The sequence below is a fragment of the Leucopleurus acutus genome (assembly GCF_964270905.1).
Source record: "Leucopleurus acutus genome assembly, chromosome: 12".
Lineage (NCBI taxonomy): Eukaryota > Metazoa > Chordata > Mammalia > Artiodactyla > Delphinidae > Leucopleurus > Leucopleurus acutus.
This window is the reverse complement of record NC_139154.1, coordinates 65,023,703-65,042,815: the sequence shown is the minus strand read 5'-3', so window position 1 is coordinate 65,042,815 and position 19,113 is coordinate 65,023,703. Positions and strand designations below refer to the sequence as shown.

At 49.5% G+C, this 19,113-nt stretch overlaps 1 protein-coding gene across 1 annotated transcript in view; it reads right to left on the bottom strand.

The window, feature by feature from the left end:
• Positions 1 to 17,644, bottom strand: part of EPAS1 (endothelial PAS domain protein 1) — an 88,385-nt gene extending 70,741 nt beyond the window's left edge. Inside the window, exon 1 of the mRNA XM_082852351.1 lies at positions 17,114 to 17,644. Coding sequence (XP_082708477.1) covers positions 17,114 to 17,139 — 26 coding nt within the window. The 5' untranslated portion in view covers positions 17,140 to 17,644. The remainder of the gene's footprint in view (positions 1 to 17,113) is intronic.
• Positions 17,645 to 19,113: the final 1,469 nt, after the last annotated feature.

Below are 19,113 nucleotides of genomic sequence, written 5' to 3'. Positions count from 1 at the left end.
AGGGAGAGCCGTCCACCTCAGGTCTCTGGCCAGTGGGCGGCCATCCAGAACTTGATGTACCTGATGTAAGGCAGATAAACCCAAGTCCCAATATTTCTACTTTTTTGGCCCAAGTTCAAGGTGACTCCCCAGCACTCACGCACCATGACTCACCTCTGTCCCACATCGCTTTCCTCCTCCCCCCAAACACAACATGACTCCATTCAGCAATTTCCAGGCCTGTTCCTCTCAAGGCCACCAGCTTTCTAACTCAGTTCTCTCTCTCACTGCCTCAGACTGAAGGACTCAGTACTTTCAGCTAGCTTGTGTCCATCATCTCATGTCAGTATCAACCCTGAGCACCCCGGATATGTTTATTTATATGCACACACACACACACACACACTTATATGTGAATCACAGAAGTAATAACCCCTTCTTTTGCAGTAGTTTATATTTTCCAAGCCCCAATCCAACTGGCAGGGCAGGGATTACAACAGCCATCTGACAGTTATAGAAACCGAAGCTCAGAGGGAGTGCATGACGGCTGCAGCATGATGCTATCAGAGTGGGGAGCCAGGTCTCCTGGTTAAGGATGCTCTCACTCACCCGAGAAGCCTGCCTCCTTCTTCCCTGGCATTAGGAGATGAGACGCGGCCCTGCCTGGTAGCAACTGCTCCCTTTTGTAGAAACTGCTGGGCAGCACACATTCTGTCCCACCTCAACCCACTTTCTCCTTAACGGGGGGTGGGGAGGGGGTCCTGCTGCTGTCAGTGAAGTGGGTCCAGCCCCTGCTCTCTGGCATCATGCCATGTCCAGTAATGACTCGCAAGTCTCTGCCCCTCTCCACTTTAACAGAACCTCCTCTTGGAGAGGGGGAAATTACAGGGGAATTGGAGACGCTTTTTCCAAATCTCCACTGATCACCTTTAACCTCCCATCTTCCTTCCCTAAGGAAGCACCTGGAAACAGGAGTCAGGACCAGGTTCCACCTGGACTTCATTTCACAATGGAACTGGTTCCCACCTACTAGCCCATTTTAAAGATGGAGAAATTGAGGCCCAGAGGTCACCCAGCTGGTTAGCACTCCTGTCTCCTTTCCACCAGGCCACAGGAATTCTGCTAGACATACAACAGGACATTTCCCAAGCAGAAAGGCCCTAGATGTAAGTAGTGGGATGGACAGGACTGGGCAGAAATAGGACTGAGGTCCCCCCACTCCTCTCTTTTGCCTCTGTCAGGAGCAGGCAGTGGTATTTTAACACACAGAACCACCAGCCACGTAGGGAACAACTCCCACCCAGTCACTGCCCCTGGCCCGACAATTGCTAATTGTGGTGAGGACCGACAGTGGCATTCTCCTGGGACTCTGCTGTGTATTTCCAGTCGCCACCAACACACAATGGCCCCTACTCCTCTGGCGTAAACATTGCCAAATAAGACAAACAATAACATCACCACGACAGAAAAATAACGTGCCCAGAGAGACAGCACCAGCCAGTGGAGAGAGGCTGGGGTCAGGGCTCTGCTAACATGGACTCTTCTGCTCTCTGACTTTGCGATCACATTTTTGTGCCCCGCTTGTTTCATCTATATGGTGAGAATGACAACTACTTTAACCTACGTCATGAGCTTTGGGAAAAAATTAAGCACTGAGAGAACAAACGCAAGAAATGATAACGCCAGGTTGAGGACAAAGACCCGGCAACCCTGGAATAATTATTTCACTTAACAAATATTTAAGGAGCACCTCATAGGTGCCAGCACTGCCCCAAACGCTGCGGGTATGGTGGCAAGCAAGGCAGCACGGCCCCCGCCCTCAGGGAGCTTACAAACTAGGAGGCAGTAACAGATAATAAGCAGACAGGTGAATGACAGCATGTGGGGAATGCTGTCTTTCAAAAAAAAAAAAAAAAAAAAATGGAGAAGAGGGTTGGAGGGCTGGAGGTTAACTGAGGGAGGTGGGGATAGACTTCTCTGAAGAGGTGATATTTAAGCTGAGCCCTAAGGCCCCAGCAGCTGTCCAGCCTCGAGATGGGGCTGAGGGAAGGGCCAGCTCAGGCACAAGAGATGTCAGGGATGCTGCAGGTGACAGATCTGAGGCCAGAATGGAGTGACCTGCCAAGTTTCATGGTCACTATGCGGCAGAGCCAAGCTCTTCACACCCAAAACTTCTTCCCACTACCAGCAAGACCAGGAAGCCCAGGCATCTCGAGGCCTCAGTGTGCCCCTCATTTCTACATCTCCCAACAAGCTGCCTGACCTTTTGAACACCTTAGTCCCTTTGGGGGCCCATAGTTAGTTAGGTTTTGCTTGTGAGAAGCAGAGCAACAAGTGGGACCCGAGCAGAGGTGGTGCAGATACAGCTCTTTAGGTCTAGAGATCTGGGGGTGCTGAATCGAAGGGCAAATCCCCACTTGTAACAGGATGGCAGCAGCCATGGACCCTCATCTCCACAGGTGAGGGGGAGAACAGGCCAGGCATGGAAAGGGGCACATCCACAGTCAGACCATTTTTCAGGAGTCCTGCAAGTTTCCTTGGTCTCTTGGTGTTATCAGATTTCCTCCCATCTCAGGAGATGGGAGAAATACAACTCAAACTTGAAAATCATGATTGGCAAGAGCACATAACCCTGGGGGCAGTTGGGGGTAGCGGCAGTTAAAGGCTGGAGAGCTAGCATCTCCTTTCAGCGTCTGCTAAGATTCCCTCCCAATTGCAGTCAAATCGCTCCAACAGGTAGTGATGTGCCAAATGGTTATATTGCTGTTCTTGTTAATAACGCTGCCTTAATGGTCTGTACTTTATACTCTTCAAAGGTCTTTCTATTGAGATAATGGTTGCAAAAAATATTTTCAAAGTGCAATACGCTCTTAAAATGCATGGTTTTACTGAAACTCTAGCTCATATCAAACTTATAATAACAGTACTCATAGAAAGCAGTTAGTGTATCTAACCCCCATTTAGGAATAGGAAACAGAGAGAGGTTAAGTTACCTTTCTAGGTCACACAAGTCTGAAAAAGATCTAGAACAGTCTCTCAGAGTCCTAGAGATTTTTGAGAGCTCCTCTGAACCTCCTATGGAGGCTGGCTTTGCCAGGGACACAAAAGAAGTAAAAAGTGGCCCTAGGGGCATTTACAATCTGTTTGGCAAAACAAAGGGTAAGAAATATGGAATGCTGTGGTCATCCCCTGACACTAATTTTGGAGGCAAAGGAATTCAAGTGGGTGAAAGTTTGTCCCTTTCCAAAATAAACATGTACTCTGCCTTGGCCCAGAAAATCTAACTCCAGGAGAATTGTGACGTCATTACCCTTGTAACATTCGGAGCCATACAAGGAGCTACAGGTGGCCCAGCGTCCCAAGGCTTATGTTGATCTGCGTGTGGAAAATGGTTCAAATTGTGCTCAAATGAATGGCTCAGGAAAGAATGAATCACCCTTCATGGTCATCTGAGACGCCTTTCTGCCCGGGTGCTCTGGTCACCAGGATTTCTCAAGGCCCAACGCTGGCCAGTGGCTTCTGTGACCACACCACCACCAAGTGTGCCCAGGTCCCATCACCGAACTGACTCAGGTGGGGCAAACAGTTTGCTAGGAGTTTCGCAAAATTGTTATTTTCAAAAGTACTTTTACTTTGGAAAGGAAGAGAAAAGAAAACAAAAAACAGAGAGCAATAGACATGGTAAGTTCACAGGTTTCCTACCCTAATGGTGTCGTCACGGATTAGCTGGGTTAGATCACCCTCCTCTCCCTTCCGGAGGCCTATCTGGAGCTGTGGGCAGGTGGATGCTCGACCGGAATTCTAGCTCTAGCTAGATTAAGGTAAACACCACTTCCTGGCCTATGGGGTTTCTCGGGACATCCCTGAGGCCACTTCCCAGGGACTGCCCAAGGCCCCAGGCAGCCCCTGTGTCTGGACTGGCTGCACTGAGCTCTGCGGCTCTCCACCACCTGCGGTCTCGAGGGAGGAAGCCCCCATCCACCTGGCTCCAGAGGGCCCTTCCTGGGCTCAGGCCCAGATTTCAGCAGCCTGCACAGAGTAGGTGTTAAATGCGAGCACATCACTGAAGAAAGCAATCCTCCCTGGGAGGGGGAGCAATTTCCCAGTTCGACAACCATTTACGAATTACTGAGGGGCTGGAAAAGGAAGAAGAGACGGGACACACAATTGCCACAATGACATTAAATTCCAAGACAAGAGCTATCAACAGTAGCGGTCCCCCTCGAAGTACCGTTGGACAGGGTGCACTAAAGTGACTTGCTTGGCCTCTGCTGGGCCCTGGTGTGGGAACTTCTTCAGGGATTCAGGATCTCTGCCAAGGCCCTGCTCGCAAGTGTCCAGCCGTGACCTCAAATGCTTCTAAATACCTCCAGGAGAAACGTTATACCTGCTGTGGGTATAACTACCCTCCCAGGTGACTCCAGAAAGATGGCTCCTTTTATCTCTGGCTACATCTGTCCGAGAACACCAGAGCTCGGGCTTTAGGGAATGGTGTAGCCACACAACAGGAAAGGAGAAGGCCAGGGAACAGCTCAGCTGCCACTTCACGCAGGGGATGCAATTCCCAGTGATCAGTAGAGGCTGACAAAAAGCATGGCCATCTCTCTCCCTACAAATAGTGGAGCGTTGAAGGGCCTGTCCTATCTTTCTATAATGATCAGACTCAAAAACTTAGAATCTACAATGACAAAGGGCAAGAAACGATAGAACAAAAGCCCCTATCACGTTATTAAGGAGACAGAGGCTTCACCATCAAAATGAGGACGTGGAATGAGCATCACTGCACCAGTCCACAGAGCCCGATGAAAGCTATTTTAGAACACAGTAAGCTGTCCCCTTCCAGCCTCCTACTCTGGACATTGGGAGGCATTTATTACCCTGAAGTGTAGTACAGTCCAAAAAGAAATATATTCTAGAGCAATTTGGGCACATTTGCGGATGACTTACTTCCTAAGCAATACAGAGGAACATTCTTAGCCTTATGAAGGACAACCATGGCACCGTCCAACCACCCTGTGGTGCTTACACAGAGCCAGCTGGAAGATAACAGATGTGCCCTGAGCAGCTCCCCGTCCAAATAACTCCCAAGAGAAGCAGGCACTGCTCCTGTGGCCACAAGGCAGCCCTAAGATTCCATCACATCATGACTCAAAGAGGAATCATGATGTCCTCAACTTCCCAACACCACCCTGGGCTTGGTCTCCCATCTCCCATCTTTTAACACAGCTCCAGATTCAGCTCTGGAAGGAGCCGGCTTCCCAGCACTGGCCTGTACACCACCTTCATTATTCCTACCCCCTCATTTTACTCCAGCTGTTCACCCCCGCTGGAATGCCGCAAACCCATCCGCCTATCCAAATTCTACCTAATCCTCAAGACCTGCCTCTTAATGCTCCTCCATTAAACCTCCCTCTAATCTATGCTGATCAGCTCCTTTTCCTGAAACTATTCACAACACACAAGATCTGTTTACCCTTATTCGCACTCAATTACTATCCATCTTCCACAGTTTGCTCAACGTTTTATCTGAGCTAGTTCTGACCTAACAAGACGGCAACATCGTAAAGGTGGGGCTAAGACAACCATTAACATAAACCATCTTGCCTTGTTTTAAACAAATCATTTTAGGAACTCCTTGACTCACCAACTAGACGCTAAGCCTCCTGAGTGCAGGGGACTAGACTCTAATGCCTCTTTGTAACCTCACCACATGGCATGGCACCTGAATTTAGTAGGTAACCTAGAATGTTTGTACACGGTGATGACAGTATCCACGCAAACTTCACTACATGTACGGTGGGTGACCAAGGAGGATGGGTAAGTGGATCTGAGCAAAGGTTTCTGCCTAAATCTCTAACCCACTGCACTAAGCCCAAAGTTCATGACATAGATCGAATGACTGAGTCTACAAACAATTACCGGGCACCAAATGTGGGCCTCTGTTCTGAGTGCTGTGAGAAGAACGAACAAAAAAGATAACTGGGTTTCTGCTCCTGAAGGGCTTACCACCTATGTGGTGATCAGGGACAGACACACACACACACACACAGAAAAGCAAACTTTAAGAGCATCATAGAAGTAATAAGACACAGACTGAAGACCATATAAATGCAGGGGTAACCAATGTGCCGCGAATCAGGAAGGCCCCGTAGGGAAGATGATTTCTAACCTGAGAGTGGGTACTCCCCTACACACACTTTCCCACCTGGCTTTTTTAAACTTTAACCTAGAGCAAGTAAGTACTTTGTTGTTTGGCTGGTACTTGCCTTGGAGCGTTGGGCAATCTTGAAGTGAAGCACTGACTTCACGATACTAGCCTAATGTTTGCATTTGATGTAAAATCATGTATCAACCAGACCTGCTTATGGTCTTGTGGGTATTTTTTTCTTTTTCCTCTCTTTTTTTTTTTTAAAAGGAAAATAAGGGCTTCCCTGGTGGCGCAGTGGTTGGGAGTCCGCCTGTCGATGCAGGCGACGCGGGTTCGTGCCCCGGTCCGGGAAGATCCCACATGCCGCGGAGCGGCTGGGCCCGTGAGCCATGGCCGCTGAGCCTGCGCGTCCGGAGCCTGTGCTCCGCAACGGGAGAGGCGACAACAGTGAGAGGCCTGCGTGCCGCCAAAAAAAAAAAGAAAAGAAAAGAAAGGGCTCAAATCTACATGAAAAAGAAAAAGAAAAGGAGAGCCCAAGAGCCAGGCTTTCCAAGTGAACCACAAGACATTAAGCAACTGTATGATTTTTTTTTAATTAAGCATGATTTTGGGGACTCAAAATATGCACGGTGTTTACAAGGCACATTAGAAAATTAGACATCCTTGCCCTTGAGCAACATGTAATGTTGCTGGAAAGACAAGAACACATGAAATGTCATTAGATAACAAGGAAATATAATCAGGCGGGCTCCCGCGTAAGTCGCCAAGAGCTAGAAAGGAGTGGAGGGGGAGGTGCTGGTGTGGGAACTACTGCAGAAGGTTCTGTAGGACCTGGGGGACTCGGGCTCATGCTAGGAAAGCGGGAGATACTCGAGTACAAAGAGAAGTCAGGAGAGCATCCTAGATGGAGGGACTGGGCTGAGGGAGCAGAGGTGGGAAGGAGACCTGTGACGTGGAGTGAACCAGCCCTTGCAGCAGAGCGAGGAGACTGGCACATCTGGGGTTCAGGAAGCACACTGGGTGATGTTGAACGGGGTGAGAGGGCTGGAGTGGGGTCCCGTATTGTCAATGAGATGAATTCCCACAGCTGTGTAGGCTGCCCTTGGGAAGACAGTTGGACCAAGGCTCCATGTCCTCATTCAGGTTTTGAATGTGTGTCTAGCTAATCCTTGCAGATCTTCAAGAGAAACACTCAAATCCACGAAAGGAACCCCTTCCCCACCCTGAAGACTCACTGTGCTCCAAGGACATGACAACCCTGCCTAAAATAGGGGCAGTATCAGCGCCATGCAAACCTGTTCTGAGAGGCTAGGAGAGCTATTTTAGCAGCCAGGCTGCCTCCCAGCCAGTCAGATAGCAGGGAAATGCATGGGGGTGCTAATTTCCAGAGAATATCAGAAAGCACCAGAAAGTGGGGCAGCCACACAGTGGACCAGCATTTCCCCCTGACTTCCTGACCACCCCAAAGAACCTCACCAAATGGGAGGGGCTGTGTCAGCTGCGCCAGGACATGCAGAGAGAAGGCAAGGAAGCCAAAAAATTGCGAAGGGGCTGTGGCTCCCATGCCCCACTACCACTAATTCCCCTAGAGCCCTGGTACAGGAGAAAAGACAGACTCCTGTGGCATGGCGATATAGTTACCTTTAGAGAAGCTCCCTTGTCACCAGCAAAATGTGACCTTCATACTTTTCTTATCTTAATATCTGGATAAACATTTGTTGTGCAATCACACAAATAAAGGTTCTAAGGGTGAAATGCGGTGTGTCCAGTAACACCACGCAGCTCTGAACCCGGGCACCAGAAAGTCCTTTTGGCTCTGGAGATGACTTCTCTCTCTCTTTACCCTGGGCACCAAAATTAGCTTTGTCAACCTCAGCCAGTGCTGGAGTGAAGGCTGCCATGCTAAAATAGTATCTGAGAACTCTTGGAAACACAGGAGAGAAACACAAGGTTACGGTGGTTTACAAACACTGAAGAAAGCAATTTCACTGGAGTGCTTCTTAAACCAAATAGAGAGGGAAGGAGCATTATTGGGGTTTAGCCTGGAATCTTCACAGAGTGAATGATATTCTTCTAGCTCCCTGAATTCTCCACATGGCGTATTTTATATACCGTGATATACTCAATTAAACATGAGTATTTTCATTCAGAAAAATAGTGTAGAGGTTATATGTTCATCAAAGAGTGGTTATCAAATGATCTGTGTTTTACTTGCACGGTCCTATTATTTCTAGAACACTCTGTAGAAACATCACAGAGTCCCAGTTCCCCATATATTTGACCGTCCAGAATTGATTTTTTAAATTTTGTTTTGAAGTTTTGAAGAATGGGCCCTCGAACAGCTCCTCACAGGCACAATTTTCTGCTGTTTCCACGTGGAATGCATAAACAGAGACAGCAGCTGATTTTGTGTGCACACAAAAAGCCATTCTTTCCTGCAACTGTGTATGACGTATTTTCCAGGACAATCTTTCTCAATACTCCAAAGTGCTTCAGCAACAGGAAGCTGTAAAGGTAGGAAGGAGGCCTGTAGATATTTGCTGTAATTACTCATTAGTAATGAGAGTAGTTAGCATTGAAGTTTGAGTCACCCCCTTCGTGCTCATGCTCCTTCATTAGCTTATAACAGGTGCCCAAGAGGACACCTGGGTCCAGTTGTAGCTTTCACTGCAGGTGACATGGTTTGCTTCTTTTCACAGCTCAATTTCTCAAACATAAAATTAGGATAATGTGTTACCCTTCCTTCCCCCTGCCCTCTACCCAGAGGCAGTCAGGACAAATCTTATTCAAAGTGGTAACAATATGAAAAATTTGAATCAAGGGTAAAATATGCATATTTGTTAATATAAATACAGCATCAAGAGACAGAGAGAGAGAGAGAGAGAGAGAGAACTGTACGACTAGATACCCAGCACAGTGATTTAAATGATTATTACCAAAAAAAACCAAAAACATACACTTTAACCAATGTATTTTTAAAGGATTTATAAAATGCTTCTGAACACAGATTGAGGCCATGTGTCCCCTTATTCATAGTGAGCCACTGACTCCCCACACTCATAGGTCAAGAGCAGGGAGACTCAGACTGAAAATGAGACCAAAAGAGTCAACTAAAGCTGTTACAGAATTGATGAACTTCTAAAAAGACTATCATATCAGCTGTACCCCCAGCATCTGTGGGTAGCCAACATCGCAATGGGGGTTAGTTAACCTCCAACATTACAAGTGTGAGTACAGAAAATGGAGTCATTTTCCCACTCGTGTGCTTTATTACACAGCTTCATCCAATAAAATCACTCATCTGTTATGATTCCTAGCACTAACCTCTCAGGTTTGAATTTTTTATTCCAAGGTACCATGGATATGGGATGCAGAAAGTCACTGGAGGAATATAAGAAGAGATTTCTAACAATCCACTTCCTTGGCTTTGTAAAATTGGGAAAACGCCAGATGGGGGCATGGCAAATCAATATATATTTTTTAATGGGGTAATTTTCCTTACTGACAAACCACCTTTTCTGAAATATCTTTCCACATGAGAAAAGGACCTGCTTCCCAGAGTCATTATCTCACATAGAAGTTACTTGTAACTTTAAAACTAAAGAATTTTTCCAAGTGAAGGGGGGAAAATGTGCCTCCTGGGAACATGTAAAGGCTCTGATGGTCATGTCATATTATAAGTTTGCTGATGTACAACTGGCCCCTGGAAACAGTCTAAGGAGGTCAAGCAAACTGGTACTCTTGAGAATACAAGAGAAAACAAGACCACTTAGAGGTAGATAACATTCTGGTCCATTCCACACACCTGTCTTCTTGGCTCCAGAGAGCTCACAGGGCCCCGTCACTCTTCTTGATCTCACACTTGCAGATCAGTTCTGTGGCTTTCCATAGCGGGACCAGACCATTGGTGACAAACTGCACCAACCTCTACTTGAAAATCACAGATACTGGCACGCCATGCATGGCCACCACACACACAGTGATATGCAATTGCCAATATGGCTTGCTTCTCTCTCTGTTATGATATGTTCATGCAACTGTGTTCTACAGCACTGGGAAAACTCAACAAGCCCTTTGAGGTTCACAGTGCAGAGGCCAATGGTGTGATGGCTGTGAAAGCTTGGGGCTCATCAGAGAAGGGCTCTATAAAAACGCACCATATTATTATTGCAATGATCATAGCTATTCTTTATTTTCCCGTCCATTCTCTCCTTCCTGTGCTCACAATTTCAAAAGATCAAAAGGGCCAGAGGCAGTCTTATGCAACTTGATTTGGAGATGGCTCTCCAGAAGCCATGGAGGAAGAGCTTCCAACGGGTTCTTCTGCACAATGGAGTCTGAAGGTTATAGGAATTACTTAAGTCTTGCCACCTGTTAAGAGTGGGAGGTGGAAAGCTTTGAACTTCTTGGGGCCAGTAGAGAACCATCTCCTGCCAGAGTGGAGGAAAACCCATGAAAAATTAGAGTTTCCAGGGCTTCCAAGTCTACCGTTCATATCTTCAATCCCTGTCTGCGTGTGAGGTTCCATACAAGTGATGAATCGCAAAAGAGAAAAGTAATTATAATAATTGTAAATACAACAGCAAAAGCAGTTATCATTTATAGAGTACTTTCCATGGGTTGGGCATGGTACTAGATACTTTATAGATATCTTAGGTAAGGTAAGGCAGTGTGGATCACTAGTTAAGAGTACTGGCTCTGGGGAAATCAGCTCGGTGCTTTGTATCCACCTAGAGGGGTGGGATAGGGAGGGTGTGAGGGAGACGCAAGAGGGAGGGGATATGGGGATATATGTATACGCATAGCTGATTCACTTTGTTATACAGCAGAAACTAACACAACAATGTAAAGCAATTATACTCCAATAAAGATGTTAAAAAATAAATAAATAAAAGTTTAAAAAACATACTAACAACAACAAAAAAAAGAGTACAGGCTCTGGAGGCATTCTGCCCCATTCGAATCCCAGCTCCACCCATACTACCTATTTGACCTTTGGCAATTCACCTTTCTATACTTTGGCTTTCCCATCAGTGAAATGGGGATAATAACAGGGCTTATCTCACAGGTTGTTATGAGGATTAAAAGAGTTCACCCATGGAAAGCTCTGAGGACAGTGCTTACACAAATAAGACTAAGTGTTTGAGTTTTTTGTTTCGTCCTATTGCAGATATAAGGACACACACATTTAGGTACTAGGTTCCTAGTACCTAAAAAGACCTCCAATAACTGTTTGAGGATGATAGAAAACATGAGGATAATATTTCATGGCCATTTGAAGAAGCAGTAACAAAATGAACCACACCATACATATATACAACGGAATATTACTCAGTCATTAAAAAGGAACAAAAGTGTGCAATTTGCAGAGACATGGATGGACCCAGAGGCTGTCATACACAGTGAAGTAAGTCAGAAGAAAAAAATGAATATCATATAATATCGCTTATATGTGAAATCTAGAAAGATGATACAGATGAACTTATTTGCAAAGCAGAAGTAGAGACACACACATAGAGAATAGATGTATGGATACTGGGGGAGGGGGTGGAGGAAGGGAGGGGTGGAATGAACTGGGAGATTGAGATTGACATATATACACTACTATGTATAAAACAGGTAACTAATGAGAACCTACTGTACAGCACAGGGAACTCTACTCAGTGCTCTGTGATGACCTAAATGGGAAGGAAATCCAAAAAAGAGGGGATATATGTATAGCTGATTCACTTTGCTGTACAGCAGAAGCTAACACAACATTGTACAGCAACTGTACTCCAATAAAAATTTTTAAAAATTACTAAAAAGAATGAACCACACCAGAACTAAGCCTGTGCAGGGCACTCAGTTCCCCTTCCTCCCATTACTGAGGGTAGACATGTGGGTGGACAGACAGGTGGGTACAGGTAAGGTTAAGCTGCACTACAGAATCTTTACTAGAGGTACACACCAACCTCCTCCCCCATCTCCAAGACAGGGAGAGACACTGGCAGTGAAATGTAGGAGCCCTCTGAGACCTGAACAGTAAGACCCTAAAAGGTAAGGCACTCACCAAATCAGACATCCAAGAGCAAGGGCTTGCCTTCTCCAGATCACAGAACTTCTGAAAGCCTATTAGAGCTGAACTGACTTCCCGTGGAGAAAAATATGCTTTTATCCATAACACCAGCAGCCAATTTCAGAGGCTCCTGGACCACCCCTCTGAATCCCATTCACAAAGCCCAGATTAAGAAACTCCCTCTCCCTTCTTGGTCTTCCTAGAATCATAGCTATCTCCACGATTATCCTCAGTGGGACCAGAATCTCTATCCCTTGCCTCCCTCCGTGCCCCTCACCAAAGCAAGTGTACAAAGAAGAGTAAACATTCAACTCTGGGGGCTCTTCTGTCTATGGTGTCAGAGAACACCACAGGGATACCCTTGAACCCCCCCCACTTTTCATTACTCTCATTACCCTCAACACTGACTCCCTCTGTTTGACCTCCCTCAGAGCCAGTCTTCATGCTGGTGATCTAGGCCTACCCTGTGTGATTCCAGGGAAAACCAGGAACCCATTCTCCCACTCCCCAACACACAATACTTTTCAATAATTGTGCTTAAATGTATAGTTATTGACTGAAATGCTATTAAGAACTTCTTGGACTTCTCTGGTGGCGCAGTGGTTGAGAGTCCACCTGCCGATGCGGTGGACGCAGGTTCGTGCCCTCGTCCGGGAAGATCCCACGTGTCGTGGAGCGGCTGGGCCCGTGAGCCACGGCCGCTGAGCCTGCGCGTCCGGAGCCTGTGCTCCGCAACGGGAGAGGCCACAACAGTGAGAGGCCCGTGTACCGCAAAAAAAAAGAACTTCTTATCTTTAGCTTCAAAAGATTTGATCTCAACAGAAAAGTGACAGGTAAGCTGCCAGCTACTGTATTTTTAGTTAAGCTTCCTTGTGTGTCCTTCCCCTCCCCACAAACAAACTAAGCAACTTGAAGACCAGGACCACATTCCCTTATTTCTTAATATCTCTTTAGCATTTTATCCAAAGACGGAGTAGGTGTTCAATACACATTTGTTGTTTTTATTGGTTTACATCGTGCATAGCAGAGCTGGTTTTCATCACGTAACTAGACATTGGTACTGGGGAGGGTGGGGGTAAAGGGTACTGGGGACCCTGAGAGCAAACATTGCTAACTTTACAATATTGGCAAAAGCCCTACCTGCTATGAACTATCAATGATCGTCAGTACCAAATACAATAGGGAAGATTCATTAGGCTAAAATGAAAACACATGTTGGTATGGGACAGAACTGAGGAAAATTAAAAAAAATAAGCCAATACCACTGGAGAGATTTCCTGAGAAGTAGAAAAGCCTAAATCTTGAGATAATTAATGACAGCAAATATTTTCAAATGTATTGGGCTGAAAGCCTGGAGCACTAAGAATTATCTAATTGGTTCCTTCTATTTGTAAACATTTTACAGAATAGATTCCTAGAAAGTTGAGGATCACCCTACACACACACACACACACACAAAGAGAGAGACACAGACTGACTTACATTCAAAGTGAATTAAACAGTTTTGTTCTCATGGTTTTCACTCCTAGTGAAAATGCCAACTTATTCAATACAGGAATCAATCTATCAATAGTAGCTGCTTGAATGTCTCTGCTGACAGGTAGTTCTCTGCCTCATAAAGCAATTTGCTCCACTGGAGAATAGTCCCTGCATAAAATAATTGTAAGCTTCCCATCAGCAATGCTGAAAAAAACCTGTAGTCATAGCATTCTTTTGAACTTAATGAAAGCTGTGTGAATTAAATTTTATTCACCTGAACCTATAATGTGTTACATCAATTCCTTATCACACCTGCATTCTGGTAATGCAATTGGAAAGAGACATCAAATGTTGAAGGAATATTTATAGTATATTTAAATTGAGGAAAACTGTCCAGCAATATTTTTGCCTTCCGAATAGAAAAAAAGGTGGGCTTTGATTTTATTTTAGCAGAGGAACCACTACATCCAGTTGGCAGGGGGAGACAGAGATAGAAAACTTCTGATCTGCTACCCCTGATCTTCCTCCCACCGAAGGCCCCACACTAAGCAATTGAAGCTTTCTGGAAAGCAGCTCTGAGCTGGGTCTGGCTTTGGGAATGGACTTTGATCCCTGATTATCCAAAGATCCAACTTATATTTACCCAAACCACTCTCCAATCCCCATGTACCTAAGAACTTCCAGACTATTTTCTCTTCCAGGGAAGGGGCTCAGAAATTGTTTTTATCAGGAAGTGAGTAGCCCAGACACTTTCTAGCTCTTCACAGAACCAGGAACCCTGATTAATGAGACCTTCACTTCACTCCTGACAGATGAGTGCAGAAAGTGAGTGAGTGCAGCACCCTTAGCAAGCTTGTTTCTGGCCATCTCTGATGTCACTAGGAATGCCCACCATGGCTAAAAGAGCACACTCTGAAACCCAGTCGGCCAGCCAACGTTTAGAAAGCAAACTCTTTTTTATTAAACATTAACATCTCCATCGATGCGTGAACTTTCTCGAACAAAATAATCCTGTCCACTTCTTGCAAGACTGTTGTTAGAAGGAACATTGCTAATGTTCCATGAATCTGGAATTTTGGGGCAGAAATGGCTCTGCGGAACCAGAAGAATCACATCTTAAGAACCTATACACAGAATCCTAATCTGAAAGCCCCCAAAGCAGGTGTCACACCGAACTTGTGAGGCACTCTGGCAAAGCTAAGGACCGCCACTTACATGACACACCAACTTTCAATGCACTGGTTCACATATTTGAATTTCACCTTGGTCCTGCAAGGAGCATGCCCCCAGCAAACAGAGCCAGACTAGAAAAGTAAATACGTCTCAAAACAATTAGCCCAACATGAATTGGACAACCTTTCTTAGGACTCCGGTTGGTGAGGGACACACTGTTTGCCCTGCCAGTCTGCGACATAAAACCAAAGGCAAGGCGCAGAAAGCAGACACGCGGGGCCACCGCCTCTAGCCTCCTAGGCATCTCACAGGCAATCCCCACAGTGGTTCTTAAACCTGCCGCTCTAGTGAATAATTCGGAGTCTGATTACCCAACTTTTTCCTGCTCCGATTCTGGCTCCCTCTATCTCTAACGAAAGAGGCACTACAGCCACGTATGTCGAAATAGTTCTGCCCCTACTCCCAAGTTTCTTGCGACGATTAACATACATAATAGCACAGGACCCGCGCAAAGCCGCGCGGGAGAAGCTGACACTTCACACATCTGTCAAGATTACCATCAGGCCCCACCTCCGCGATTGCAACATTCACCGATAGGCATCACACTTGTAAAATGTACAATAAGTTCCCTCGCCGGCTCCAGAGCCCAGCGCGCGCAGAGGAGCTGACTATAATTTTGTCTTCTGATCGTTCAATCATTATTATTGGCAGGCTATACTGGCTTAACAAAATGCGTTGGAATCTTCAAGTCCCTTCCCTGCTTCGCTGCCCTTCAAAGACCCAGGACTCCTGGGCTGCTCCGAGGCCCCCGGGGGCTAGCGACGGCTGCAGTCTCAGGGCCCAGAACGGCCAGGGCAAGGCTCCCTCAGCCGTCTCAAGCCTGGGGGCGCCACCGTGACGCGGGAGGGGAGCCGCGGCCGCAACCCGGGAGCCGGGCTCAATCCCCTCCCCCCAGCGATCCGGGAGCGAAGGGCCCGGGCGCTCGGCCAGAACGGGCTCGATTCGCTCCTGTTTATCAAATCCTTATCGGTGCCCCGAGGTGGGAACCGCCGCTTTCAACCAGAGAATACACGGTTTCTGGCTCCGGTCCCACAGTGGAAGTCGGAGCAAGAGTAAATCGACCCAAGCACTGAGCTCTTCGGGCTCCCCGGCTCGAGGCTGGTCACCCCCGCCCATCGCGGCTGGGTCCCCATCCCCGAACCACCGCACAGCCTTCCAGCAGCTGATCTCCCGCGGCTCAGGCCCTTCAACCGGCCGCGCGTTCGATTACAGTTCTCCGCACACCAGCCCCGCCAGCCGCCGTCGAATACGGGGCTGAAAGCTCCAGCCCGCGGGGCAGCACGAATGGAGGTTGGGAGGAGAGGGGGGTCAGGCGGCTAGCCACGCACGACTGCGGGAGGCAAGGCGGTTCCCACGTCTGCACGCCACGCCGTGCGCTCTCACCCTCGCCGGGAGAGGGCAGTGAGGTTGCCTCTCCGCTAGTGCTGAGAGGCTGGCGAGGGCAGGCGGGCAGATCGTGGCTGCCCTTCTCTGTCCTCTTGGGAGAGAGACACCGGGACCTGCCGGGAGCGCCCGGTGTCGCCATCCCCTCCCCACACACCAAGACACCTGCCTCCGCGAGGCAGCCCGGCCCACTACCCACTCTCCCGCCGAGGCAAGGTGCGGGATCAGGAAAGGGGCTTCTCCCATCTTCCGTGGGGTCTGGAACCCTGGAGTGGGGCCCTTTGCTGCGTCCTGGCCGCTCTGCCGGGGCCCTTACCAGCGCCGCGCTCCGCCTCCGGCCCCTCGCCAGTCTGGGGAACAGCACGGGCAGAGCTCGTTTGGAAGAACCCCAACGGTCCCGAGGAAAAGAGAGGAGTGAGTGCTGCCCCTCATGCGAGCCGTGAGAAAGTCGAAAGTTGACCTGAGCCGAGTCAACCAAGAAACATTTCAACATGCTGGCCGCGGGGGGTTGGTGCGGGGGTGGGTTTGGGGGGATGGATTTTGGAAGGTACCCCGGGAGCACCTCCGACCTCTAGGGCCATCTCCCTCGGCCTCTTGGCTTCGCTGCCCGCGCTGATTCCCGACTCCTTCGGGCCACAGAACTCTCAACCGCGAAACCGCAGCCGCGCGTCCCCAGACGGGGCACCTGCCCTCCCCTGCCAAACTTTCCAAATCTGTCCCCCGGCCTCAAAGACCGCTCCACGCTCCTCTCCCAGCGGTTCGCGGTCGCGCCGGTCCCGCGAAGCCCCGCCACTCCCACCCCAACCCTGAACCAGCTCCGGACGCCCGTTTACCTTTTTTTCTCCTTGTCAGCTGTCATTGTCGCGGGGGCCCTTTGAGACGCCGAGCACCTGAGCTCCAGGGCCGGTGGGGGCTGCCGCCGCTACCTTCGCTGTGGCCCTAGCCCACTCCCGGAGGCCCGCGCCCGTGTTAAAGGTCCCGAGTGCTCGCAGGTCCCGAGCGCCCGCACAGCCAGGTGGAAGTTTGCGGGCGGCTGGCTAGGTGCGGGGGAGGGGGGTGGAGAAAGGTGACGGGGAGGAACCTGCACGCGGAGGCGGGGTCGGGGAAAGGAGTGGGAGGAGGCTGTCACACGCAAAAGAAGGGCAGCGAGAAGGGGGCCGAGGTTCCCTTTTCCTTCGAAAAGGAGTCAGGAGTCACTCTTCTGGGTTTTAAAAAAAGAAGTGGCTCAAACGACGGGAGTTGGCAGAGTCCGGGGCCGGGAGGACGCGGAGGCTGAGATGACCATACAGTCTCAGGACACTGCCGAGGATTGTACGGCCGCCTCAGGAAAGCTGGGGCGGGAGGCGACGGGCGCCGGAACTGTGCGGCGGACCGCTCGCGAATGTCGGGCTCGCGGGGCCGCCAGCCCACTTTAAAAACTCCGGCGGCCCGCGGGGGGGGTGGGGCGGGCGCGAGGGGCGCGGGCGCAGCGGGCGGGGGCGGGCTCGCGCTAGAGGGCCCCGCCCCGCCCCGCCCGCGCCGCGCGCCCGGGCAGCCCACAGCGTCCCGGCCAATAGGGAAGCGCGGCCGCAGCCTCTGCCCTGACCCCGGCCCGCCCCACTGCCCCCGCGCTCCGCTCGGCTGCGGCCCGCCCGCCCGCCCCGCTTCCGCCCTCTGCGGTTCCAGAAGTTGTTTATGAGGTCTGCGGGGTGGCGGGGAGCTAGGAGGGATTCCGCACTGGGGAGGCGCACCTTAAGTGGGGCTAGGCGGCAGCGAGGAGTCGGTCTTCGGGAGTGCTGCAGGAGCGGGAGTGCTCCCGTGCGCTGGCGTCCTCCCACCTCTGCCCTGGGATCAGGGCACAACCGCGAGCGCCGAGGGTCCCGCGCTTCGCAGAGCCGCTCGGCGGTGCAGCGCTCCCGCGTCCTTCGCCCCGCTGCGTGTCCCCATGGGCCCGGTGACGGTAATTCCGAGGGCCCCAGCGCTGCGCTCTCGGCCTGGGCGATGAGCTTTTTTTTCCCGGCAGAACGCAGCTGGCTTTGCCGTCCGAAAAGAGAGAGGCTGGGAGACCGAGCCTCTGCGCCTTTGGGTCCGCGGGAAACAGTGCAGTGAAATTGAGCTAGTGCTGTCTCTGCTCTTCTCTTCCTTCAGCTGGCACGTCGGTTGCTTGCGGGGTTGTGCTGAGAGCTAGCGGGGATGCGGGAGAGGAGGTCCTTCGAGCGGTCTGGTTTGCCGCATCCCGCTCCCAACACCTGGCCACCACCGTGCGGGTCCGGGCCGGTTCAGAATTAGAGAAGGCAATCTGGCTTTACAATGTGATCTTGGGATAAAAGTTGACAGCGTGTCCTCAAATCGCAGAATTTCAGGGCTGCCCAGTGTATTTCTACGGTCCGATTGAAGCCCTGTTAAGGGACTGCAGGTGCTGGGTGTGGGGAGATCGTAGAGATCCAGGGGCAGGCCGTTAGAGCCCAGGGATTTTTCCAGCTGCTAATCTTTAAGCGCTGTCATGGACCCGCGCCCGCTAGGGAGCCTCTGCTCTGACCTTCGCTGAGCTGCTCTCCCAAGAATCCCACCCTATTCCCTACCTACATGGCACCGATCCAGCAGGGATATTTCTGGAAGGGACCGGGGGCTCTTAATCTTTGAAGCTCATTTGAGAAGGTCCCTGCAGGCTTCACAGGTATGAGTTGAAGAGAAGAGAAAGCATAGGTGGCACCCTGAGACGCTAAGCCTTGCTGTTCCTTTTCCCCCCTTAGTTTCCCCACATTTTATATAAAAATAATCTGCATAATGAACCTTCAGGACTGTTATACTAAGTGAAATAAGCTAGTCACAAAAACACAAACACCGTGTGATT